The following is a 26200-nucleotide window of genomic DNA, read 5'->3' as shown; positions in this document are numbered from 1 at the left end:
GGGGGGCTGCCTCTGTGGCGTGCACTCGGCGAAGGCAGCTGGGTTTTCTGCACGTCCCTGCAGTGGGATGAGCAGTGCTCCTGTCGACCTGCTCATTTTTCAGTGTGTTAGGTTCCTACCAGTGGATCGGTGTAATTTTAACAAGGACCAAAGGAAGTGTAAGTACTTCGCTGAGGTAACAGTCATCTGGTGGAGCTGGGGACGGGGAGATCAGTGAGGCAGATCAGGCAGATGGCCCGCCAGCAGAGGAGAGGGACTGTTACTTATTTCTGCCTTGTAATGCCTTCTGGTTGAAGGCAAGCCTGCAAGTAGATTACCTCATAAAATTTCTAAAAAGCCGGGAGATTAATGAAGGCAGAGGATTTCGTAACGCTCCCCTTTGAGGGCTCGGTGCAGACGCTGCCGAGCCAGCTCCATCTCGTACCGGAGGAGCCCGCAGTCCCTGCGAGTTGTTCGGGGCACGGATCCTGTGTCGCCCTCTTGTCATGAAATGATTCATGTCGGTGTCACAAGGCAGCACAATGCAGCGTAGTGCTTTCCTTCAAGCCATGAAGCACAACCGAGTAATGGGGCCGGCTAATAACAGCAGGCATCACCTGCAGGCAAGCAGAGAGGCTCCAGAGCTCCCTGGCAGAGCTGAAAATACATTGGAGAGGCTCTCCGGGACATAATTAAAATCTGTTTTGGCAGTAGAAGGGGAGGAATGCAGACTAGGGTGGACAAAAAGCAGGAGGGGAAGTCCAGGACGGTCAGGAACTGGGAGGTGAGCAAACCAAAAGGAATTAGAAGATAACCAAAGGAAACCTTGTCCCCAGGGCATCACCCAGCACCGCAGGTCCCTGCCTGAGGCCCTCCTGCTCCCCGCCATCCCCTCCCCGAGCCTCCCCCGCCTGCGGTGTGCAGCCCGGACAGACAGCTGCCCTTCCCGACGGACGGACACATGCCGCAGTGGGGAGTGCCCCCAGCCCACGCCGCGCTGCTCTGTGCCCGCAGCACCCCGGGGTGGCACGAGAGCTGGCAACGCCCCGGGGTGTGAGCCCGCCAGGGCGAGGGGTGGCCGAGCAGCCAGCAGGAGTGCAGAGAAACTCACGGAAATACTTGAATTAATTAATTTAATTTTAATTTAATTAATACTGCCCGGCCTTTTGGCAGGGCAGCTGGGGAGCAGCAGCGCAGAGGCCCGAGGGCAGAGCTGCCAGCGTGCTCGCCAGGAGGCCGGGGCCCTTCTGCAGGAGGAGCTGTGCTGCTGGGTCAGCGCGATGGGGCACGGGGCAGCTGCTCGGGCGCTGGGGCTCACAGGCTGCCCTGCTTGCTGACTGCACCTCCAAAGCCCGCCACTGACTGTCTGTTTTACAGGGGAGTTCATCAAGGCTCTGTACGAATCAGATGAAAACTGTGAGGTGGATCCCAGTAAGTGTTCGTCTTCGGACCTTCCCGAACATCAGAGCAACCTGAAGATGTGCTGCGAGCTGGCCTTCTGCAAAATCATCAACTCCTACTGGTCAGTGCCCCGCGAGCAGCGCTCCCCTCCGCGTGCCGTCGGCTGCAGGGCAGTGGCGTGGCGTCGGGCCGTCCTCAGGCTGCGTCCGGGCAGCGTGCAGGAGCTGTGGAGGGAGAGCCCAGGGCCTTGCCCACCCCTGCAGCACCCGAGGCCGTCCCGCTGGCTTCCGACTGGGGCTGCCCTGGGGCCGGGGAGAAAGGCGCGGGGCTGAGCACGGCAGCTGTGCGGGTGCTGCCACGGTGGCACAGTCGCGGGTGCGCCTGCGGACGTGCACGGCGTCTCCTTCGACGCAGGGATGGCAGAGCTGCGGCAGGCAGAGGAACGAGTTTTCAAGGACAGATTTTGTGCTGAGCTGGTTTAGCCTGGGGACGCCGTCCCCCAGCGCCTTCAGGGCACGTGGTGTGGGGCCATGGGACCCCTTCCCTGCTGCCATCCCGTGCCAGCTGCAGCCGTGGCTCCCCCCAGGCCAGCCGTGGATTATCTGCTCTGCGGAGGCAGCAGCTACTGCCTGCCCGTCACGCCTCTTCTCGGTGCCTGGTGGAGGGTTTCTGCAGCACAGACACGGGGACAGGGCGGCGGGGTCGAGGAATAAGGTGCCAGTCTGACCACCAGAGCATCAGGTGGCGTTTTGAAACCCTCCCCGCAGGCCCTGTGGCACTCCTCGTGCCTGTCAGGGAGCTGCGGCAGCGCAGGGAGCTTGCGTTGAGGCAGATGTGCTCCTGCGGCAGTGCTGGGGCGAGGAGGAGGAGGATGCTCGGGGCCTGTTAGGCTCCGCGTCCCGCATTCCTCCGGGTTAACCCCGCTCTCTCCCGGCCCTCGGGGCAGCCGTGGGGAGCTCCCTGCCTCCTTGGCCCAAGGCCTGGTATGCAGCTGGAGGCATGTCCTCGCTGATCGCGCTCAGGGTAAAGGTTCTGGCAACGAGTTGGGACAGGCCTCAGTAGACAAAATTGCCTGGGGTGAGGCAGTGGGGTGTCTGGCGTCCTGTGCTGGAGGTGGCCGTGCTGGTGCCCGCTGTCCCGTCCTTGGGTCTGGTACAGCTGGTGCCTGCAAGGAACGGGAAGAATCGAGCTGGTGACCTTCCTTACCTTGAGGAATAAAAACGTTTTCCTTCTGCTTCTTGCTAGCAGACCACAAGATTCTTGTCCTGACAAAAAAAAAAAAAATATTACTGCTGGATTTGCAGTCTTCCTGGTTAAAAGTCCGAGCTTAGTTTTTATTAATGTGTTTTGTAGCAACGCTGTTGTTGCCTAACATCAACTAAGGCTCATTTTGGAGGAAGGAAGTCTCTGATAGTAAAAACTTCTCATTTTCTCCCTTATCCCAGCTGTTGTATTAAGGTCTGAAAACTCATTATTTGTAGTCTCCCAGGATTTGGAGTGTGCTGTCTTGCAAGGCCAGGAAGGAAGGGAATTGCTTCTCCTGATGTTGCTCAGCGAGAGAACAAGCAGCGAGAGGCTCGTTCCGACTTCCTTTACCTACCACAAATAAGCAAAAGGGCAGATTTTGTTGGAGGTAGCCCGTACCTTATCCTGAGCCAATTAATAATTCTCTGACTCAGGAGTTGTGCTTACCTGCTCTCCCAGGAGGAATTCACTGCTTTTAGTCACCAGTGGATAATAATTGTTCAAATTAGCGTCTTCCCAAAAATACCCAGAGCAGCACTAAAAGGTAAGTCTAAAAATAGGCTTGGAAGGTGACCCAAGGAAAGTCACGAGTGCACGGGAAGTTTGTTCCTCCAGCCCTGCCTTTCGGAGGAAGGCTGGAGCAACGGAGCTGCTGCCCCGAGCGGTTCCCTCTCGCTCCTTTGTGCTCAGCAGTTCTTGGGGATTAATTGGGCTGACGATGAGTGCTCAGGCTTGGCCAAGGTATCCTGACAGCTAACAGTCTTGCTTTAAATAGAGTGCCAGAGTGTGCATGCTCATCTGCCGGAGAGCATCGGAGAGAGGAAAGAGGTTTACAATAACTGAAAATTGTTATAATTATGACATAATTTGGACATCTGGGAAGTTTCAGCGTAAGCAGAATTTCAGCATGTGGAAGCTCGTTACTGGAAAGTTGGGTAATGAATTACTGGCCCGTTTGTCACATAAAGCTGGCTAACTGAATCCCATCCGCTGCTCCACAATTAAACTTTTATGGTCTCCCAGCCTGTGGCAGCGAGCAGCGCTCGCGGGCTGCACGCAGCCAGTGCACGCGTTTTCAGGGGGTTACTTCCAGTAACTACAACCTGTCCTGATCACTCAAGCTTTAAATTGCTTAAAGGATTCTCCTATTTCTGGGCAAATACCGTGAAGTAAAAGGGCTTTGTCCAATTGTGTGGATCACGCCAAAGACAGAGGGGAACTTTTCCAGCCAAAGGCATTGGTTAGTGGTATTTATAAAACACGGGGCTGGGAGGACGGCTGGGCAGGTGCCCGCTGCCGGGGCCGAGCCGTGCCGTGCCGTGCCGTGCCATGTCACCGGCCGGTGCGGTGCTCAGCGGGGCAGTGGCTCGGCCGGGTGCTTCGCTCCGAGGCTCGTGCGGTTTGGGGCCTCCCGCCTGGTTCTGGCACTGGTGGACATCGGCTGTGGCGGCGCGCTGTGCTGGGCAGCAGGACGGGGTCTGGCAGCGCGGTGTGCGCGGCCTTCTCTTCCCAACAAGGGTGAGGGTCAGCCGCAGGGCGGTCAGGCCCAGAGGGAAGCCAGCTCACATTGCTCTGCTCACCCCACGTAGTCCCTGCAGCAAAACTGGGAAACTGTCGTGTGAAATGGCTGTTTGGTAAGGAGATTTATGGCCTAAAATGGAGTCTGCCCCCTCCTCGATCTGCTGTTAGACCAGCCAGCTCTGGAGGTGAACAGTTCTGACTTTCAAACAAAGACGGTGGCCGTGGCCAGAGCAGCCTCTGGGGCGGAGGGAAAGGGCCGGTACCAGGGACTTGCTGGCCGCTGGGGACCCATTGTCAGCCTGCTCCCGCGTGGGAGGATCCAGCTGAACAAATAACCCGTGCTGGGAACAGGATAAGGTGGGAGCAGGGAGCTGGGAGGAGAGCAGGCAGCCGGTTCTGCGGCGATAAGGGCTGCTGCGGCGGGCGTCTGCTGGGCGCGGGGGAGCTCTGGGGCCTTGGGAAGCCCGGCTGGGCTCGGTGCGGTTGCAAAGCTGGAGTGACTCCAGTGGGGCTCTGCAGTTGCCCTCATTACCATGGGATTTGGTCCAAGAGCTAGAACATGAGTACTGCAATTTGCACAGCCAAGCACCGGCTGTGCTGGTGACCCCAGTACCCCCGGTGGTTCCGCCAAGGGTGTCCCACGCTGCTGGGCACCGCACAGGTGGTGTGCCCCATCGCTTTGGGATGCTCCGCACCACCTCACGTGGCGATGAGCTGCTTTGCACGGCTTGTTCTGTATCTCTGGCTTCCCAGTTGTCAGGGGTTTTGGCTATGCTTCTTGTCTGGTCTGAGTCTCCTAACGGGCACTGCAAGGAAAAGAGCCTGTGGCTGGTGAGGGTGGCAGTGCTGCTGTGCGGGGTGAGAGGACTCTGCCTTGGTGCAGAAGGTCAGGGCGTCACACCACGTGGCTGCTGCTACACACCACGCTTCTTACTGCTTTGTGGCACTTCAAAAACCTTGGCCTTGAACTTCACCATCCCTGCGTGTCCTTCTGTCATTTCAGTGTCTTCCCAAGGGAGCTCAAGGAAGTTTTCGCCTCGTGGAGACAAGAATGCAGCAACCGTGGCCGCCCAGACATCAGCGAGCGACTGATCAGTGCCTCCTTGTTCCTGCGGTTCCTGTGCCCAGCTATCATGTCCCCTTCCCTCTTCAGTCTCCTGCAGGAGTACCCGGACGACCGCACTGCGCGCACTTTGACCCTCATTGCCAAGGTCACCCAGAACCTCGCCAACTTCGCCAAGTAAGCGGGGCTGCGGCAGTGGGGGGGGCAGCTCTGAAGAAGGGGAAGGAAGGTCCCACACTTGCCGCTCCTTCCCTGGATGGAAAGGGCCTGCTTGTTTCCTGTTGTGCTTTTCCCCATCTCTCTCTGGGACCCATTCCCTCGCTGTTAGGTCAGGGAGATCAGTGAAGTTTCCAAAACAGCACGTGTTTTATGAGCAGGAAAACAGGCTGCTCTGACCACACAGAGGAGCGGGCTGGGTCGCAGCGGGAACACCCAGGCAGAGCCAGGAAATGTGTCCCGTGATCGCTGTGCTGGGAGCGGCTGATGGCATCAGCTCTGCCTCCCGTCAGAGGCAGCAGCAGGGCCAGAACCCGCACAGCAGCAGTGGTGTGTGTAGCTCGGGAGCCGTTCTGTCCCTCCCAGGAGCTCTGGGACCTTCCCTGCTACGACAGCACAGTTGTTTGAACGGGGATGGCAGGAAAAGAGGATGGGGACACTATCAACTTCTAACTAAGCCCATAGGTTTGATGGAAACAAAGCAAGAGATTTCTGAAAATTTTTCCACTGGCTGCAGCTCTGAGCTACTTATCCTGAGCTCTGATAACAAACCGATGAGCTTTCCAAAACATGAATGGGCAGTTTCCTTCTAAAGCTCCTTAGATTTGGGAACTAGCTCAGTGTACACATGCGCAGCCAGGAGTGCACATGCGTGCACACAACCACAGGTGGAAGACAAACAAGCGTGTTACAGCAGATGACAGAAATTCTCCATATTCCTGACCAATCCCTAACTAAAGGCTTTTCAGATTTGCAGCACTTTGCAGGAAGGAACCCCTAACTAAGCTGACTTTAGTCAAGCCAAAGTGATGAGGCTGAGCTGTCCTGCAGACCGCTCACACGCCTCTCCTTGCACAATCACTGTCACAGCACAACGTGAAGTGCTGCTGGTACAACTGAGCCACGAGGCCCTGTTGTGCTCTAAGTAAGACATCTAACTGAGAACGACGGCTGCGTGAAGTGCTTGAAGGGCAGAAGGAGTGTGCAGGGCTGAGGGGAGAACAGCCTGGCCGTTGTGCCGGGGCGGCAGCGGCGCGTGGCTGCGGCCAGCTTCAGTGCCTGGGAAGGGGGGGGAGAGTGTGGGACTCCCACAGCCGTCATTCACTGCACCTCAGCCAAGTGACTGGGCTTGGTTATTTTGATTTCTTTATTTCCAGTGATGTGTCTTATTTCTGGAGGCTGTACCAGCAGTAAGATACACCCCATCACCAAGAACAGCTTCGTTTCTATAGCTTTCACCTCCGTTTCTGCTGCTGAGGTCCCATGCTGATGAGGGCTTAGCTGGATTAGGCTGGAGTTAATTTTGGTTCCACGTTCAGTGGGGTAGCAGCTGCTTGTTAGCAACCCCGTGATCCCAAAGGCTCTGAAAGGGTTCAGATGCCACAGAAAGGCTCTGGCATTCTTACGTGCATATGTACCTGCTCCTTCTGCTCACTGCACCTCTGTTTACAGGATTTAGCTGAGATTTCTGTTGCTGTCTTGATAGGTTTGGCAGCAAAGAGGAATATATGTCCTTCATGAATCAGTTCCTGGAGCACGAATGGACTAACATGCAGAGATTTCTCCTGGAGATTTCCAATCCAGAAACCATCTCAAACACAGCTGGCTTTGAAGGCTACATTGACCTGGGCCGGGAGCTGTCCACTTTGCACTCGCTGCTCTGGGAAGTCATTTCTCAGCTGGAGCAGGTACGGGGAGCTCACAGGGACAGGCCGGGAGGGAAGCACAGGAGGCCAGCGCTGGGCACTGGGGCCCAGCACACCACACACCTCCCCCTCGTGCAGCCCGTACCCATCCGTTAGCTGTGCGGGTGCACAGCACCGCTGTTAGTAACCCTTAGCACTTCCCCAGCCTTTGCACGTGCTGCTGTAGTAGCTCATCCTTCTTGTCCTTCTTGGAGTCAGGCGAGTATCGCTTTCCCCCTCTGCTCTTCATCACTGGGGGTGAGCATGGAGGGGCTGGTGGGATGAGAAGGCAGAGCTGCTGAACGCCAGGCCCTTCTGTTTTTCCCGGCAGATTCAAATGGTTAATTTTTAATGAAAAGGGTTTCTGTCAGGAGACCTGGACCAGGCTTGGCCGCAGCTGTCTTCGGCGTCTGAACTATGCTAAGCATGCTTGCTGCCTTCTGCCCCGCAGCAGCAAATGGTTTCTGAAGCCACATGTCTGGGACAGCCAGTGGAGTTAAATTATGGAGAAAATTAATGTTGCTAACAATTCACTGAAGAGACTGTCCAGCAGCTGGCAGAACCCACAGTTCTCTAGCAGAAATACAAGATGGTGGTAGTAATTCTGCTCTCTTTTTTTACCAGGGCACTGCAACAAAGCTTGGGCCTCTGCCTCGGATCCTGAGGGATGTCAACTCGGCGCTCAGTAACCCAGCCTGCGTGCAGGTCTCAGTCACAGCCGATCACACTGCATCCACTCCTAACGCTGGCAACAGCATCTCTGCGGGGCTACAGAAAATGGTGATAGAGAATGACTTATCTGGGTAAGAGCCTAAGAGGTGGCCTGGCCACAAAGGAAATACTGAGTATTCACCTCCTACCAAAACCTGAGCACCTGCAGGGACAGGCAGGACAAGGCGTGGTGTGGACTTACCTGATCCATTGGCAAGGCTTTCAGTTGCAAAATGGATACTGGGTGTGGTTCGGCTCTGAATCTAGACAAAGCAGTGGGCAGTAGCGCAAGCACATGGCTCCATCCCGGGTCTGTGATGAGCCAGAGCTGGGAATGTGGTTTGGGAAATGGAAAACTGGCCAGTTCTGAGCTCAGTTCTTGACGCTTGGCTGCAGAAGCAAAATGTTCATCCTTTGAGGGCTTGAGGGATTGTTCATACTGACCTCAAAGCACTGAGTTCTACCACTGAGTTCATTAGCTGTCTGAATGTGCAGGATTTATTGGTCTTACCCATCGCTGTAAGATGTAGGGTATGTGCTGGATTCACTGAGATCCAAATGTGGACATTTCTCTAACAGTGGCCAAGCTGTAGAGGCCTAACAATCAATTCCAATCCACTCCGTCCAGTTTTTATAATACCGTGTGCTTTTAATGAGCAGTGATTCACAGACACAGTCACCAAACACACTTTTAGGCCTAATTATGTAACAAATTTCATTCATGGGAAGGATGACTGTTGCAGACTTAAAATGTTTCTGTTTTTGGAAAAGTAGAGCCCACATAAATTGAAAGACACTGCTAATAAAATAGTTTGTAAGTGGAAACTACATAATACTTAACAGTTTAATTAGGAGTGAAAGGCAGCAATGGAGCTGGACTTGCTTTAATCAGAGCTTTCATCTCTAATGCTTCCCAGCTTGAGGTACAATTATTTAAATCTAATGCTATGGAAGATCTCTACCAGTATGCTTTCACCCAAATACTTGCTTACAACGCACCATCTTTGATCAGTGGTGTATTCACATTAAGCTACTGCAAAGCTCTTTCTTTCTGTCTCCAAGAAATCAATATTGCTTGGATGTATCTGTTACAGCAGGAGCAGCGGGTGGATAACTTTCTGCCGCTAGGATTTGGCTCTGCTGTTACACCCCTGTCTGACCCTTGGTGGCCTGGTGTGGATCAGCCCCCCCCGGTGCTGTACAGATCCTGGCCAGCCCCCAGGAGCTCAGAGCCCAGGCACGGAGCAGAGGACAGGCAGCGGGGTTGGGTTTGGCCAGCTGGGAGCTCAGCCCCGTGCTGCCGGCACGCTGCGGGCTGCGGCTGGCGAGGCAGGGCCCGAGAGCGAGCCCGTCAATGCCTCCCGCAGAACACAGGCTGCTCTGCCACGCAAGGCACCCCCTGCTCCCCTGCCCGCCCCCACGGGGGTGCCCAGAACCCCGGACCCCTCCGCACCCCCCGTCCCCCTGCTCCTGCTGCACCGTCCCTACGCACAGGCAGAGCTGGGCCTGGCCCCGTGCCCTGCAGGGGCTGGGCTACGTCCGCTGCCCGCACAGCTGCGCCACGCTGATTTCTTCTGAGTGATAACGTTTTCCTGCTCTGGTGCAGCATTCACAACTCTTCTTTTTTTTTTTTTCTGTTTTCCTCTCCTTTTCCTTACGCACTGACTTCCCCGCAGTCTGATAGATTTCACCCGGTTACCATCTCCAACCCCTGAAAACAAGGACTTGTTTTTTGTCACAAGGTCTGCTGGGGCCCAGCCCTCGCCTGCCCGAAGCTCCAGTTACTCAGAGGCCAATGAGCCCGACGTGCAGATGTCTAACGGCAGCAAGAGTTTGTCCATGGTGGACTTGCAGGACAATCGGCTCCTGGACAGCGGGGCCAACGCGCCCGGCGCTGCCGACTCCCTCAATGACAGTCAGTCGTCCCTCGGGCAGTTGCAGGGCGTATGGACCGCACGGACTCAGCAGAGCAGCGTGACGGGCATGGCCACCGTGCGCCGGGTGGGCCAGACGCCCACCACGCCGAGCGGCGAGAGCGCGCCCGGCCGGCCCCAGCTGCTGGCGCCGCTCTCCTTCCAGAACCCCGTGTACCAGATGGCGGCCGGGCTGCCGCTCTCCCCTCGCGGTCTGGGCGACTCCGGCTCCGAGTGCCACAGCTCGCTCAGCTCCCACAGCAACAGCGAGGAGCTGACGGCCAACAAGCACGGCTTCGCCGGCCCCGCTGCCAGCGAGGACTTCACGCGCCGGACGGGGGAGCTGGCCCGGCGGCAGCTCTCGCTGACGGAGAAGGGCGGCCAGCCCACCATGCCGCGCCAGAACAGCGCGGGACCGCAGAGGCGGATAGACCAGCCGCCCCCGCCGCCGCCGCCGGTCACCCGGGGCAGGACGCCGCCCTCCCTGCTGAACACGGTTCAGTACCAGCGACCCTCCAGCGGCAGCATGATGTCCTCCTCGCCCGACTGGCCCGGCAGCGGGGCCCGCCTGCGGCAGCAGTCCTCCTCCTCCAAGGGCGACAGCCCCGAGATGAAGCAGCGCACGATGCACAAACAGGTGAGTTCGGGGGGCTGCGACGGCTCCGGGGGTTGGCGGGGCCAGGCAGGGGTCAGGCCACGGACTTGGAGAAGAAATCAGCTGTTGGGGATTGCTGGGGACATCGTTCTGGCCCCAAGTTACTACATCAGTGCCAGCACCGTGGTGGTACCTTGGCTCTTGCACCCAGCGTGGCCTGGGACAGAGGCCCTGCAGGGAAGGGGACGCGGACACGCGGTTTTCTCCCCGCTGTGTGGCACGTTGGGGTGTGACTGCCGCAAGGTGGCAGAGACACGAGGGCGACGGCAGCCCAGCCTCTGTTCTGCGCTACCATCTCGTCACCGCTTTGCCTCTCCATGCACAGGCTCTCATCCCATGCCATAGTCAACCCAGCCCCATCCCACAGACTTGGACTAGGCGCTAATCTTCTCATTTATCTACAACTCTCTGTGCCGCTGCTCCTGTCCCACCACAGCCTTGGTGTCCCTGGACACTCATTTCTCTGTTAGACCCTCCTGGGAGCGCATCGGGGGAGGCGAGAGCGGTAAGGAAGGAGCGTGTTCCCCATCAAGAGCGAAGCTGCAGCTGTGCAGAGCTCGACAGTGCTTCGGGTCCCAGGGCACGTGCTGGTCTGCACAGAAAGGAACGGGACTGTTCACGGTGCTAAAAGTGAAAGCAGTACGTCACAGACCCAGGGCCCTCCGGTTTCCTGGCATGGATAAATTGCTTGGCTAGTGCTCCTTTAGTCATTTTACATTTCAGATACAGCCCTGTAGAAAATTAACACGGTAGGGCCTCTCAGTGCCCAAAGGAAGAGTTTTAAAAGTAATACAAAACCCAGAGAGCGCGGACAACTGGCAAGAGCTCACGGCACCTCAGCCCAGGCTCCTTTCCAGCAGCACAGCGTTGGAGGAGCAGCAGAGCTGGTCTAAGTACCTCTGCCTTACAAGGCAGCTGTGGAGGCCTTGTGTCAGTGCTGCCCATTAAAGGCTGTTGTATCAGCCCGGTCTGGAGCTGTTCTGTGCATACTGTATTGATTCATAAGCGCCGACATTAGCAAGCTGGCCATGTAGCCACATTTGTATCATGTGGATCGATGCTCGTTAGGTGCAGAGGGCACAGAGCCTGCAAGCAGCAGCCTGGCTGGTAGCAGAGTTTCTTTGAGATGAAGGGCGCAGCAGAACCTTCGGCCCCTGGCCAGTCGGTGACTGCAAAGCTTTCCCCCAAGAGCTGAAGTCCCCAAATGCCCTCCCAGCCCAACCTGCATATTTAACTTGTGTGAGCAGTGTCCGTGAATCACTGTTACACTGCTCCTTCACAGCTGCTGGTATTAAACGCCCTTTGAGACCAAAGGAGCCCCGTGCCCTGGCCATTCCCGTAGCATTCCCCAAGCCCCACTCCTGCCAGGCAGCAGCGCTTCCCCTGCCTTTGTGAGTCCAATTGTTGATCTGCCTTTGGAGCTGCGCCAGGCCGGATCAGGTGCTCTTTTTCACCTCTTTGGCAAAGGAAGAAAGGGGCAGAAGGACCTGTGCACAGTGGGCTGAGCTCTGTTAACTGAGAGCCTGGGACCAAGAGCCTTCAAGTCGCTGAAGTGAAGCCGGGTGGCCAGCGCTCCTCCGAGCCAGACAGTGAGCAGCCACCGGAGGTGCGGCGCCCGAGGTGAAGGTTTAAGAGAAAACAGAAAGCCACAAGCCAGGGCAGGAGTTACAGCAAGTGTGCCATGAGCAGAGCCTGAAACTTCTGATTTAGAACTGTGGAAATGAAGACCAGACTGAAAGATGGCTTGGGAAAGCTCCCAGTGCCAGGGAGACAACCGGGCAGCCCCCACTCCTTCAGAACCTCCTGGTCTGCTGCTTGCCAGCGACTGGGTTTCTCCCCTGTCCAGAGCTCTGCATGGAAGAGAAAGTCACCTGCATTTCTGCCTTGTTATCTTGAATTCACTTGACCAGGTCATGCAGATCCCTTGTGTTCATCCAAGAAACTAATTACTGCCATTTATAATGAGCCAGGACGGAGGGGAAATGGCTGGAGCTTCACTTCCTCAAGTTCGTGATGTGGTTGGAAGCTATTCAGGCGATGCAGTTCAGCTGGAGCTTGCAGTCCCTGCCCAGGCCAGGACTGAAAAGCCGCAGCCGCAGCTCTGGCTGCCTGGCAGGAGAGCAGCCCCGCTCCGCGCGTTCCCACAGCTACCTGAGCACGCCCGGGAGCTGCCGAGATGTCGAGGACCTCATCTGTGGAGAGGCTCATCCTGGAAGAAACCTGTGTTTTCCAAGAAGATGTCAGCATGACCAAGAGGAGCATTTAGTTTGCTGGGTTTAGCTGTAGCCGTACGAAGCCTTTCCAGCGAGCAGCCTTCCTATCTGCCAGCGGCGACGACCCGCCCCAGAAACCCGGGCCTGTTCCTTGCAGTGGGATCCCTCTGCAGCACACCTTTGTGCGCCTGTTCTCTGGGGATGGCGAAGGGAAGAATTTGGCCTGGCGAAGGCCAATGTATTAAAACAATGTGAGGTGCACAACAGGAGTCGTTCCTGTGCCTCCCCCTGGCTGTTCCGGTAGCTCAGACCTGTTCATTGCTGTTTGAGCAGCACGGGAGAGGGCTTGCTTGGAAGGAAATTCTCTCTCTAGCTTCATGACCATTTCTGTTACAGGTTTTTCTTTTGTTATGGTTGTATGTTTCATTGTAGGCCCCTTCTCCTGTGAACCCCAATGCCCTGGACCGCACTGCTGCTTGGCTTTTGAATATGAACATGCAGTTTTTAGAAGATGAAAGCATTGACCCAGATTCCAAGCACAGGGATAAGCTCAGGAATAAGGACGAGCTCAGCCAAGCAGAAAAGGTAAAACCTGATTGGATTGAATCAAGTTTCTAAATAGAGAGAGGATTTCCTTGAATGTCGTTCATCTGAGCAGGGGCAAGCGGGGCTGTCTGGGACCTCCCTGCCCAGGAGAGAGGGGCGTCAGGCTCTGCGCCCTGCTGCTCAGCGTCACAGGGCACTGCTGGGGAAGGTCTGGGAGGTTTTCACGCACTGACTCAAATTGCCCTCTGATGAGAGCTAGTGTGAAAAGCAGGAGCCAGGAATCGAGTGCTGGTGCTGCTCTGCGACATCACATGGAGCCAGCTGGTGCCTCTTACTTCCCCCTGGCTGCAGGAAAGAAAGCTTAAAAGCCAGTTTCAGCTCACCTATAAAAGACCAGGGAGGAGGATGCAGGCAGCCTTGTGCCTCACAGCAGGGACGTGTAGCAAGAAGCAGCTCTCACGTTAAAAACCTGCAAAAAGCCCTAAAATTAAGCCCAGATTCTGGTCTCGGCTACAGCACCGGGGCGCGGTGTGAGTCCACTGGTGCAGTGACGCTGCTCCAAGGCTGTGTCACACGGACGAGGGCCTGCCCGGTGTGCGGCCTGCCGGAAGGCAGATCCATGTATTCAGTCGGAGCCCACGGTCCCAGACAGGCTGCAGGATGTGTGCTGCTGCAGGACGGGTGCTGCTCCCTCCCCTGCCTCCTGGAGGAGCCAGGGGTGGGAACAGAGTGAGGACGCAGGCCGGGGGTGAAGCAGGGTTAGAACTAAGGATGCGGCAGTCAAGAGCCGAGCAATCTTTTCTGCGAGATGCTTTCTCAGCAGCCTGGCACTGCCAGGAGAGCTGCAGCTGGGCACGGTTAGCACGTGGGGTGTTTCCTGACTGTGCGTCACGTTCCTCACACCAGGCACCTGTTAGCACCAGGTCACGCACAACTCCAGACGTGTCCCTCCCGGAACCTGTTTCCTGTTTTTCCAGCACAGACACGTTTCTGTTTTTTTGTAACAGCAGCCTTTGCCTGTTGTCTTGTATCATTGTTGGACTCTCACCTGTTAAATTCAGGGGAAAGGCCAAAGGCAGGGACTTTAGACCCTATGGTAGGGACTGTGAGGCGGAAGGTGAAGGCTCCCAGCCCGCTCAGGAAAAGCGGGGCTGTTGTTCGTGAGAGCTCAACCCATTTTTTTCACTGCCTTTCTCCTCCTTGGCTGTTCCTGTAAGTACACAGACACGTACTGAGCAGACAGTATCTGACACAGAAGAAGCTCTGTGAGGCAGACGCCCGAGCAGAGACACCAGCAGGCAGCCAGTGACAGCGAGGGTGTTCCCAGACGAGCTCGCTGCGCGCGGCGTTACTGCTGCGCTGGGTCACTGAAGGGCTCCACAAGGGTCCGTGCGGGACGTGCCAGGCAGGGGGTCGCCAGCACCCGCTCCAGGTGGATGCTGTTGGGGTTACAGAGCCAGGCAGTACTGCAGCACGCCGGTCCCTGCCCTCAGGTCGGAGGTAGCCCCTGCCCTGAGCCTGGCGTCTCATTCCCATGCAGCATCTTCTGTTACTTTGCTGTCACACCCGTCACTGGCATTAAGGACCATCATTAGCATAACCTCTCTCCCCATTCCTGTAAGCCTCGAATGGTAACCGAGACTGAGACAAGTGTTCTAGAGACAGGAGCGACTCCTTCGGGCTCTGAGGCCTCTCCTGCTATCATTTGAGCTCACTTATGCGGCTCCTATTTTAAGGCTAGGGTAGGTATTTAATCTTTCCTCTTTGAGCAACTCCCTTCTGTCTGACTTCAGTGCTTCTGTGCAGCTCTGTGGGCGTCCGTGTTTCCATCACGCCGGTTCCATGTGCAAACTGTCTCGTTTTGGTGCCTCAGTAAAAGCTTTGCTAAAGGAAAAAACACAGCGAGCCGTTGTGCCCGCCTGCCCAGGCAGAAGGAGCTTGGAGGCTGTTCCCACTCTGCCTGCCGTGGCGCAAATACCGTGGCCGGTCAGGAAAACCCTCAACACCGTAAAGGTTCAGCCTGGAGGCATTGCGGTTATTCTGCCACAAGTCAGTGGAGCTGGTCGTAGGAGAGCCGTGGGGACTTGTGCGAGCTGGGGCCCAGCTGATGGCACAGGGGCAGCAGCGTGGCTGCGGTGCGCTCTCACAAAGAGCCGGCCTTTTAGTAAAACCCCACAGCAGGGCTCTCAAAACTGGGACAAACAAAGTTCGTAATTTGAATGCTTACATAGGTGCAGCTGGCCAAGGAGATGGCCACGTTTGCAGCTAACCAAGTCAGTGCACAACGAAGCACACCTCTGTCAGTTGGTGTATGACACCTGTGGCCTTGTAACAGATTTCATGACACAGATGAATTTTTTTCCCATTTCTGACTCTAAAACGGCCAAATTATCAGCTGCATCTTAATTATTCTAAGGTTATTGCAGTTTAAATTAAAAAAAAAATTTCAAGGCTAACTTTGAAATTAATGTCATCTTACAGCGATTTACACTGAATTTTCCTTTACCAAAGCGAGTTGTACTGAACGCTGTGCTTCTGCAATAGCCACACCCAGCCTTACTGGGTTAGGAAGCTCTCCGGTTTTGTAATTGCTTTACGTGGTTCTTCTGCTGATTTTTTAGCTTCAGCTGTGCAAACTGTAGTCTGTGGGGTCTTGGCTTCACGCAGCAGCTCTTCTGGGATTGAGCCTGGGCTTGACATCTGCCCGCCTCGCTTAGCCCGCAGGGCGCAGTACCAGTACCGCTCGCTGCCCCGGCTCACGCCGACGCGGTGTGACCGCGCTGCGCTACACGGCAGCGCCCGACGTGTGCCTGACGTGTGCCCGCTGCCTGGCAGGAGGCAGTCCGGCCTAACAGCTCCTGCTTGGCTTTCAGCAGCTCCAGAGCACACGCGTTTCTTGACGTAGGCTGAAGAGCTCACGCGTAAACCCAAAATCCCACCAATTCAGCTTTTCCTGCCTGTGTTTAGCCCCGCGCTGTTAGTGTGAGGGAGCTGCCAGCTGCATTTGCCACTCAGTCGCTCTAACCTGCGTTCCCCGTGTGAAATGCCAAACTCTGCTAACAACCCATTCTCTGAACCTGCCAGTGATGCGCCAGCCCCGCGGAACGCAGCGCCGCTCCTAGCGCAGCACGGAGAAGACGGATGAGGAGGTGTCGGCACGCGGGGTTATCTGACACGGGTTTGCAGCTAGTCTGATGCGAGGAGAGGGGCGTAATCGGGCTGTGGGGAAACCTTGGCAAGGGCAAAGCCCTACTAGGTAACGTGCTACATGTGTTTTCTCCTCCTGTGTCTGTCCTTGCGTGCTGTAGTACCAGCAGGACCTAGTGGTGCTGCAGGACAAGCTTCGCATCTCCAACAAGAAGCTGGAGGAGTATGAGACGCGCTTCAAATGCCAGGAGGAGACGACGCAGAAGCTGATGCTGGAGTACCAGGCCAGGCTGGAGGAGAGCGAGGAACGGCTCCGGAGGCAGCAGGAGGATAAGGAGATCCAGATGAAGGGCATCATCAGCAGGTACGGGGCAGGCGGGAGGAAGGCAGGCAGCCAGGGTGGCATTAGAGCTAAGCCCTGCTCAGGAGAATCAGGTTCCTGGAGAGAGCAGACAGCTTTTCCTTGACGCTTTGCCAGCATTTACACACTTGCTGCCCCTGGGGGAGTTTCAAGCCCTGACTCCTTGGGTCCCCCCCATCAGTGTCACCTCACAAAGGATTTGCCCCCATTTCCCTGATTCACAAAAACAAAACTTCAGGAGGCAAGGGCTGGCAGGCCGCCCTGGCTCTCAGAGGATCTGGCAGGCTTGCTCTTCTTTATGTACAAGCAATTGAGCTAATGCTCAAAATGTGCCTTTCCTGACATTCAGTGAAGATCTCATCTCCCTCACATTACTCCTAGCTATAAGCCCCTTCTCCCACCCAGACTGATGTGCTGGTTACATTTCTCTGGTACCTGGGCTGTTCAGTCCCGCTGGCTTCTTCTTTACCTGAGGCAAGCCAATTCGGTGCTTTTAATCGGCCCCCCTAAATGGGTCTTCCTTCACTGGCCTTAATCGCTTAAGCTTTTGGGCAGCCTGCTATAGAGGTGTCTAGACGAAATTAATCACCAGAAAAAAAGACTGGGCTTGAACTATTGGGTTTTGTGCAAGAAGAGACTGTGTGTGTGTGTGGGTGGGTGGGTGTGTGTGTGGCGCTGCAGTTTCAGATGAGGGAACTAGACCTCGTATGAATGACAGGGGCTGCTACGTGAGGCCTGTCCCATCTGTAGCTGGTCCTTCTGGCATTTCATACATCCTCCTGTGTGCTGCAGAGCTGTACAGCACCCCTTTGCCTCCTCGGTGACGAGGACTAAATGAGGCTGTGCTCTGTACTGTTCACCCTGGGTGGCTGATGTGGGTGGGTGTAAGACTCGTGTCTGGGCAGCTCAGTGTGGCAGAGCCCAGCAAAAGTAATTAATGTATTCCTGACACTGTGCGCGTGCTACAAAAGGCCATTACTTTTTAGGGTAGCTTGATCCAGCCAGGAGGTGATCAGCACAATCTTGCCGTAGCAGTAGAACAGTGGCCTGGGTCACTGTCAAGCTGTGTGAGAGCTGGGAATGAAATTGTCTGAATGAGCAGATGAAGAGATGTGCCCTGGTGCGCCCAGCCGTGCCCGAAGCTGTCCCTGCCCTTTCTCCAGGGGTGCCTTGGGTACTGTGTTTTTCTCATACAGAGCGCTTTCTGCAAAGCCACCAGCTCCAAACCAGCTCCAAGGAGCCTAGAGATAGGAGGCGTTGCAGGCCTGCAGGATCCCCTTTCCGCCACCTCCTCCCAGTTCCTTAGCTCCTTACGCAGTACACCCCACTTCACAAACAAGGGCTATGCACTCTGCAGCTTGAAAACGTGGCTTTCTTTTCTTGTCTGTTTGGCTACCAGGCTGATGTCAGTTGAGGAGGAGTTAAAGAAGGACCATGCAGAAATGCAGGCTGCCGTGGACTCCAAGCAGAAGATAATTGATGCACAGGTGAGTCCCTGATGCCGAGAGCTGCAGCGCTTCTCAGGGGTGAGTCTGCCAACACGCAGCAGTGCCAGGTCATGTGTGGCACGACGATGTGCATGGGGTGAGTCAGCACGAAGCTACAGCCAGGGACGGGGGGGCGTCAGACCTCAGCAGGACACGTGTAACCTCACAGGAACAGCACTGAAAGGCCTCAGTGCTGGGAGCCTGCCTTATTCCAGCCAGCCAGTAAGGCAAAGGGACAGGGAGCCTCCTTCCTTCCCTAGCAAGCACCCTTTGTTTCAGCGCTGAAAATCAGCCTGAATGGTGCTCAGCCCGGTAAGATCAGCTGGGTGGGTTCAGAGCCTGCAGAGTTCCAGTAATGCGTGCAGGACCTGGCTGGCAAGGCGAGCACTGGCTGGCCAGAGCAAAGCCGACATTGTTCAGCATCCGGGTTGTGGTTTGCAAGATGAGGAAGCTCAGCTAGTGTTATAGGTTAGAATGGCATTAGGTGGTGGGCACAAAATACTCTGCTTGGAAAGAACAATCTGAAAATACAGCCCATAATCTCTTAATTTGTCTAGGCAGAGACCAGCATCTCCTCAGCAGCCAGGCCTTCCTTCAGCTTGTGGCTAGGTGCTGGTAAATTGTAGGCTTTCTCCTAATGACCGTATTAATCACTTGTGAGTCACCGCTCATGACTAATTTACTGTATAGCTAATTAAAAAGGAGATGAGACAGTCGTAACTCTGCAAGAAGAATCACTGTTTTCCTGTAATTGGCTCACAACTGGTAAATCAGCCCCGTCCCTCCTGCACTCGAGCAAAGCCCGGGGGACACGGGGCAGGTGGGAGGCGTGCGCGGGGCAGGCTGCGGCCACCCGCTGCCACCATGGGGTACCTGAGAGGCTCCTGCCACACCTGTGCAGCCTGCTTTGTTCGGCTTTTTGTCATCTCAGGCTGTGCATAGTGTCGGACAGGCTGGTGCACAATCTGTCAGTCACACACAGGCAAACCTGAGCCCCTCTGAGTTGTTTCTGATCCCCCCGCTCGCGGCAGACAGAAGGAGGACGCAGCAGGCAGGCGCAGCTGGACCAGACTGCGCCACAGCAGCTCCGGCTCCCATCCCCACGATACTGGACAGGACTTCTTACTGTAATCAGTAGGAATAAGGAAATTGCCATCACAGCCATCCTGGGAGGCCACAAGTCATTTAAACCATTTATTTACACTAACAAAATCAATTAAACACTGGCAGGAATAACCCATCTTGGGAGAGAACTAGATTTTAGAACATGAGTCTTATCATCGTCATAACAGCTGCAGTTAGAGCAAACAATACAATTAATTTCTGTATCACTGAAAAATTAGAAAAAAAAAATACTTTATCTCCATTTCGTTCAGGACCAACTATTACATGGGATGATAAAATTAATTCAGCTCAGATTCCATTTGTTTAAAAGCCTGATGTGTCAAAGCCTCTATAAGACTGCCAGAGGAGAAGGGGCCGCACCCTGGCTGCCTCTGGGCTCCTAGCTCAGGACAAGCCCCGGTATCACCGAGCCAGGGCTCCGCGCGTTTCCACTGACCGTTCCCCTCTGCTGCTCCTTTGCAGGAGAAACGCATTGCTTCATTGGATGCTGCCAACGCACGGCTAATGAGTGCCCTTACTCAGCTGAAAGAGAGGTACAGCATGCAGACACGTAATGGGATCTCCCCCACAAACCCAACTAAATTGCAGATTACAGAGAATGGAGAATTCAGAAACAGCAGTAATTGTTAACCCGTGGAGGGCGCTGCCGCAGGAGAGGAGGCCTGGCCAGAGGGACCGTGCAGCAGCAGGTGTGAGCCGCGGCTTCAAAGAACGGCTGCTCTCTCCCCCAGAGAAACCAGCTCCTTACTGCGGACGGCGCGCTTGACTGAGCCTTTGTGGGAGATGCTAATGCCAGCACATTGAGGGGACGGAAAGATCGAGTGTGAGATGAGTGGCATAAGGAAATAAGATATATTTGAGAATCGCTGTCACTGTTGGATTTAAATCAGTGTTTAATGTTTAAACAGAAGTAACCTTTTCCTTCCAAACTGCCCAAAGGATATGCCTCACCCCTCCCAGCAAGGAATAATGTCCTTGTCGTTGCAGGAAGCGAAATAAGGGGAGCTGGGCAGAGCCTGCAGCAGGCAGCGGCCCACTCAGTGCAGTTAGAGCATGCAGCTGGCTGCAGCTGCCCGGGGGCGGCAGGAGAGCCTGCCCCGCTCCTGTGACTCCCCCTGGAGCACAGCCCCATCCCCAGAGCAAACCCCGCGCCCGGCCGGCCTTCCTTACGTGGCTCTGTGAGGCCACTGGCTTTTACAGCACGTAGCTATCTGCAGGGCATTTACACAGCAAATTAACGTTTAATTAACTCCGCCCACGCAGGGGGCACAGTCCAGGAGACTGGTCAGGGCTCCAGCGGGCGCAACGTGGTACCAGAGGGGTTTTGCATGGGGCGCTGTGGTGGCAGGGCGGTGGAGAAGGGTCCGACGGCGCCGCTGGGGCTGCGGAGCCACCGCGCAAGCCCAGGGAGCGGAGCCAGCCCGAGGCGCTGCACGCAGGTGCAGGGAGGAGCTGGTACCTGGCGATGGGCTCCCTGGGCCCCCTCGCCAGCTGCTGCTTGCTCAGCTAATGGGGAAAGTCTTCGTAAAGCAATAGTTCAGGGCGCTGCGTTCCCCGCCACACGCCTAACCGCAGAATAAAGTAAAGGTTGCCTGAGCCTTGTCCCCGAGCTGTGAATGAGGTGCAGGGTCTGGCTTTGGTGGTGCCCGTCGTGGCACAGGGGGAGCGACGGGCTTTGTGACACGGCCAGCGTCTTGCTTGACAAAGGGTTCGTTATGGGGATGTAATACTCTGTGCGGAGATTTTTACTGTTTCTGGGGAGAAAAACAGGCAAAGAAACAAGAGCAGCCCTGAAGACCCATGAAGATCGGTAATTGTATTTCTTTTCTTTCACAGTATGCATTAGAAAAAAAAAGAGCCCATTTTCTGGAATACTGTCCTCTTTAAATTGGGAATGAGCACTGCATGGAAATTAACCGGCTTGAAGAATGTAAAACATGGTCATAAGGGAGTAACCAACAGGAACAGCAGCCACCACCGAGAGCCCCCTTGTCAGGAGCACTGTGCAGGCATAAGCCAGGATTAGACTTTTCCTTGCTGCTGAAACACGCAGATTCGGCACATTCAGACACGTTGCGCTCAGCGGAGGGGTCACCTCCTTAACGGGGGATTGTGCCGCTGACCTGCCGCCACGGTGTGTTTGTTGGTTTGTGTTTTTTTTAAGTTAGTCCTTCATGACTCCCAGTCTCAGAGCAGGTCCCTCGTACCGCGAGCCCAGAGATTTTCTCTGAGATATGGATGACAGTGTACAGTGTACAGGACATCTGCCTTTTCCTCCCACTAAAGTTTAACACTGCTGACCGCCTGTCCTAGCTCCTCCTGCCATGTGTAAATGTCCAAAGGGACTAGGATGCTCCCTGCGCTCTGCACAGCTTAGGTACCGTCTCCAGCCTCTCAGTACCCAGGCTGCCCGAGCAGGACGCTGTTTGCCAGTAAGCTCTGCATTGCCATGCCACCTCACGGCCGTAAGGCTCATTAACAGCACTCTTCCACATGCAATTGTTTTCAAAATTAAAGCTGCTTTTTCTTTTTGTAAGCGTTTTTTCTGTTGCCTGGAAGCCCTGGGCCAAGCCCGGCGCAGCTGCACCTGCTGCAGCTCTGGTCCTTGGAGGAGCGGACGTGTTGCTCTGCACCGAGGTCTCCGCGCCCAGCCAACGCCTGCAGAGTGGTGCAGTCACACAGCAGACCCCAACAGGAGCTCCTCAGAGAAAAGTAATCACTAAGCATTTATGGCAAGTACAGTCACCTTTGAATTCGGAGACTAGCACAGATGGCTTTGAAGACCCACACAAAACTGACAAGGTTACAACTGGAGAAAGACCCAGACAGGTTAGGAATACACAGGGTACTGGGAACGGTTCGGTACATACATTTACCAGCTGCCGTTGTCTCATACACTCTGTAAGAACCCTGCAAAAAAGACTATTTTAAACTGCTGTTGCCCTGAGATGTATTTTTAGAGCTAATTGTTTTTGAGCTCCAACATACCGGTTGTTGGGAGAGACGAAGTTTTTCAAGAGCCAAGTAACATAGAGGAATGGAAACGCTCCCAGAGCATGGGGCGGGCGCCCCACCAGCAGCGTTCCCATTCGTACATGGAAGTAATGTTGGGATGCAGTCAGTGCTCTCCGTAAGAGCTGGAAAAGAGAACCACCCACAACACAGTTGTTTAGCACTGAAGCTAAGCAAAGTACAGCTTAATCTCCTGCTCAACCACAAGCCAAGGCACTGCTTTTAGATCCTTCTCCCTCCCCCCTTTTTTTCTTTTCTTTTTTTTCCCCAGGAGCTGTCAGAAACTCCCGGTTAACCTCAAAGTTGCAAATTACTGAACACATTGTTCTGCTGAAGTAGCAGGCACACTTAAGTCCTTCCACAGTGAGTTATTAAAAAAACAAAACAAAACCTTAAAAGTTCCAGTGCCAATACCTTCTGGAGTTGTTGCTTAGTTTCCTGAGCCAGTATGAAACAAAACTCAAATCAGGAAGCGGTCTCGTTACAGTGGAGAGCCCCCCGCCCCTCATCCCTGTGTCGCCTTCCCCTGCAAGTGTCAACAACTGGACCTACCTACCACCCTCCCCTGCGAAACGCTGGGGATAGGGTTTAAGATCCAGGCTCAGCTCAGCTCTGTTACTTCAGTTTGTGTTTGTTATTTATAAACTGTACATTTCTGTGTGTGTGTGTGCGTGCACGTGTGTGTGAGCGGGAGCCAGCGATGCGTGCGGTCAGCGCAGCGGGCAGGGTACCCAGCTGCGGCCTCAGCCCTGGGAGCTGGCGCAGCAATACCGAGGCGATGACACCGGAGTAAAGCAACCACTACGCGTAATGTTTTGTGATCTGCTCCGTTTCCTTTTCCATTCTTGCGCTTTCTACAATAAGAAGCTGTTCTAGTGCAAACTTGTCAAAGTGTAAACAACACTAAAACACTCAGATTTTTATCTTAATACAAGTCTTAATATTTTTTTTGTAAATGTTTTCAGTGTTTACTGTAACGTATCTATCTCACTAACAGTTGTATATAGTAATTTACTTCTGGTGCTGCTTATTTGGTCAGGATTTGGCTGTATCAATGCTGTTTAGGTGAGGTGGACTCAAGCTAGCAAATTTGGATCCAGCCACAGGTTATGATGCCACCTCTTCCCCTTGGGCATCTGAGGGAAAGGGAAGGGAGAAAGGCCAGGGATCCAGATTTGGGGTTGGCCCACCTCAAGGATTCTGTTTTAAGAGTTATGATTTGGGGTTTTGTTAAACTGTAGTGAACACTGCTGGAAAAAAATGAGCAAAATTTTGTGTAAACGGGGATGAAAAGGACTGAACAATACCCCAACACCTCTGCTGACTCCAAGTACCATCTTTGGACAGGGATTATGGCTTAAGTTCAGTACCAACCAACTGGAGGGACCAAGGTCCTTCCCCACGCCAATTAACACTACAGTGTAGTCACCAGCCCCTTTTGCAAAGCCTGCTGCCATCCAAAGAGCCCTTTGTCACTGCATTGTCATTTGAGTCTGGTTGGGTTTGTTTTCTGCTTTTGCAGCTGTAAAGCGCTGATTGCACTGTGAGAACGCGCTGAATCCTCTGGCCTGGCAGGCAGCCCGGGGGGTCGCGCAGGGTGCGGGACGCAGGTTGTGCTGCTGCGGGGAGGCTGAAGGGAGAAGGGACTCGGTGGGCCCGAGCGAGGCACCACAGGCGCTCCTAGCAAAGAAATAAGCAAGAAGTCTAGAGGCTTTTCCTGTTACTTACGTCCATACCACAATGCAACAGAAAACATAACGAAGTCTGATCTGTGATTGACAAGGAAAGGGTTTTTAGTGCAAGGAGGTGGAAAATTCCCTGCTGTAGTCTGCCAGGAGAGCCCCCAGGTGCAGCTCGGATGAGATCTGCAAGGGGCTCATTTCCCACTGTGCCCCCGGGGCAGGGCAGCAGCCCCTGGGGCTGCCTTTCTGAACACGGTCCTGCAGCCGGCAGCACCCAGCAGCTGCCCCGGGGTCGCTGTGGCCTTGCCTCCAGAGCATGAAGCAGCCACCACGAGGGCGCAACTGTGACACTGCCCTCGGGGCGAGCGTGAGGTTTCTTGTGCAGCACCCCATCCTCCCCCTGCAGTGGCTGTAGTGCTCAACCTCTTCCCAAAGGTTTGCGTTCGAAGCAATCCAGGACTGCACAGCACCCTGGCCAGTACCAGGCCCTGGCTCACGGGCACCAGGATGATCCTTTTCTGGCCCAGGCAGGGGCACTGCCCCTCCAAGCGGGTCCCTGACTCTTCGGGGCAGTTTCAGAGCAGACTGCTCAGCCGCAAGGCTTGGCCACGCGGTTCCTGCCCTGCCCTGAGAAGCAGCCAAGCCCTGCGCTAACCCTGCACAGAAATCTGTTGCCTTTTCCTTTTCCCTTGCGGAAAATACAGGGGGGGGTGGGAGGGGTGGGATGATCGAAGCATGCTGACATGCAGCTCACAGGCGTCCAAACCAAATCCAGTCTTGAGGGTGTTACATGACATTCAAAAACAACCGTGCTTTGAAAAAGGTGTCATGTTGGAGCACTGACCTTCACAGATGACCTGAGCTGTGACACTGCTGTAAATTCCACGTGGTTCTGCATCAGCTGCCAGTACCCCAAAGCGCAGTCTCCATGTCCACATATTCCTTTCTCATACATCACTGTGTCTTAAGATATACCTCTCTCTGTATATCTGCTTAAGCTGATACTTGTTCCTGATAAGCAGTCGCTATGTTTTATATCCTCTTATAAAGAAAAATTTTTTTTGTAAGTATGTTTAAAAACAAAAAAAATGCAAAGTGGAAGTGTTTGCTGAATCTCCTTCAGCTCCTTTTAAACTATGTAATAATGTACAGAGAAAGTTGTTGGTGTTCAAAGAAATGATGTGGCCGTGCAATTTATGTACATTTGCAATTAGAAATATTAAAGATTTATTTAGATATTTTATGTAAGCGCTCCAGCACCTCTACTCAGTCATTCCCCGTCTCTAGCTCCGCGGCACACGGCAGGGCTGGGGCTGCCCGGCCACGCTCAGGGTTCCTGCAGGCCTTCCCCACCACCCCTCTCCTCCCAAAGCCCTTCCCTCGGCTTCCTCTTAGAAGTGGCAGAAAACTTGGAGGAGTCATTAAAACCCTGGGTAGCACCAGCACCTCTGCCTCGTTACCACCACGATAATTAGCTCCTATGAGAGAGGGGGAAGACAAGCTGGCTGCCTCAGGACGAGCCAAGGTGTGGCGAGTGCCCGTGGCTGTCCCCATGCGCGATGGCAGCTCTGAGCCAGGCGGGTCACGGGGCCCTGCTGGCTTCCAGCCACCCCAGGGTGCTGAGTGCCAGTGCCCGACCCCTCCTCGTGGCACAGCTGGGCACTGGCAGGGGGGTTTGGGGGAGGTTTGAGCCTTTTGTCCTCACAGCAGAGCCTCTGCTGCCTGCCTGCCACAGGGCCCTGCAGAGAGCCCAGGGGCTGAGCCATGCTCTGTGCCCGCACCGCAGCACGGCCCCCGGGAGGTCGGCCCTTCCCAGCTCCTCCAGCCCCCAGCTCTGCTCCCAGAGCCTCCTCCCCTGGTCCCAAACCAGGCTGGGGAGCGCTCGTGCCTCTGAGTTCAACCTTGGTGGCTGTGAAGGCTGAGAGAGGGGAGAATTCCCAGGAAGAAATGCAGGGATCTCAGCAACTGCTCCAAAGAGGGATTAGTCAGTAACACCTTGATTTGAATAAAACCTCTTTAGCGGTCTCTGTTACGGCTTCATCAGAGCAGAGCTGAAGTCTCAGCTGAAAATACCCAGAACAGCTCCGTGCTCTTGACAGCTTTTAGCATCTCGGGCTCCTGGCATCTGGCTGCAGCCGCTCCCAGCAGGTTCCAGCACCGGCACCGCTCAGCAGAAGGGCAAGGCTGGGAGGAGCGAGCCTCTGAATTGCAAAGCAGCAGCCAGAACAACAAGGGGAA

The 26200-nt window shown here is 55.0% G+C and overlaps 1 protein-coding gene across 16 annotated transcripts in view; it reads left to right on the top strand.

Annotated features, from left to right (window-relative positions):
• Positions 1-25205, top strand: part of DAB2IP (DAB2 interacting protein) — a 224554-nt gene extending 199349 nt beyond the window's left edge. For 12 of the 16 annotated variants that reach the window (XM_080562025.1, XM_080562020.1, XM_080562024.1 and 9 more), the window contains 9 exons: positions 1357-1501; positions 5150-5386; positions 6912-7113; positions 7735-7913; positions 9498-10371; positions 13035-13187; positions 16457-16659; positions 18056-18143; positions 19731-25205. In XM_080562025.1, coding sequence (XP_080418151.1) covers positions 1357-1501; positions 5150-5386; positions 6912-7113; positions 7735-7913; positions 9498-10371; positions 13035-13187; positions 16457-16659; positions 18056-18143; positions 19731-19898 — 2249 coding nt within the window. In that variant the 3' untranslated portion in view covers positions 19899-25205. The other 4 variants (XM_080562022.1, XM_080562021.1, XM_080562023.1 and 1 more) reach the window with 4 other exon arrangements.
• Positions 25206-26200: the final 995 nt, after the last annotated feature.

Source organism: Anser brachyrhynchus (genome assembly GCF_964034855.1).
Source record: "Anser brachyrhynchus genome assembly, chromosome: 19".
NCBI lineage: Eukaryota > Metazoa > Chordata > Aves > Anseriformes > Anatidae > Anser > Anser brachyrhynchus.
The sequence above is the reverse complement of the archived record's forward strand: the minus strand, read 5'-3'. Positions and strand labels throughout refer to the sequence as shown.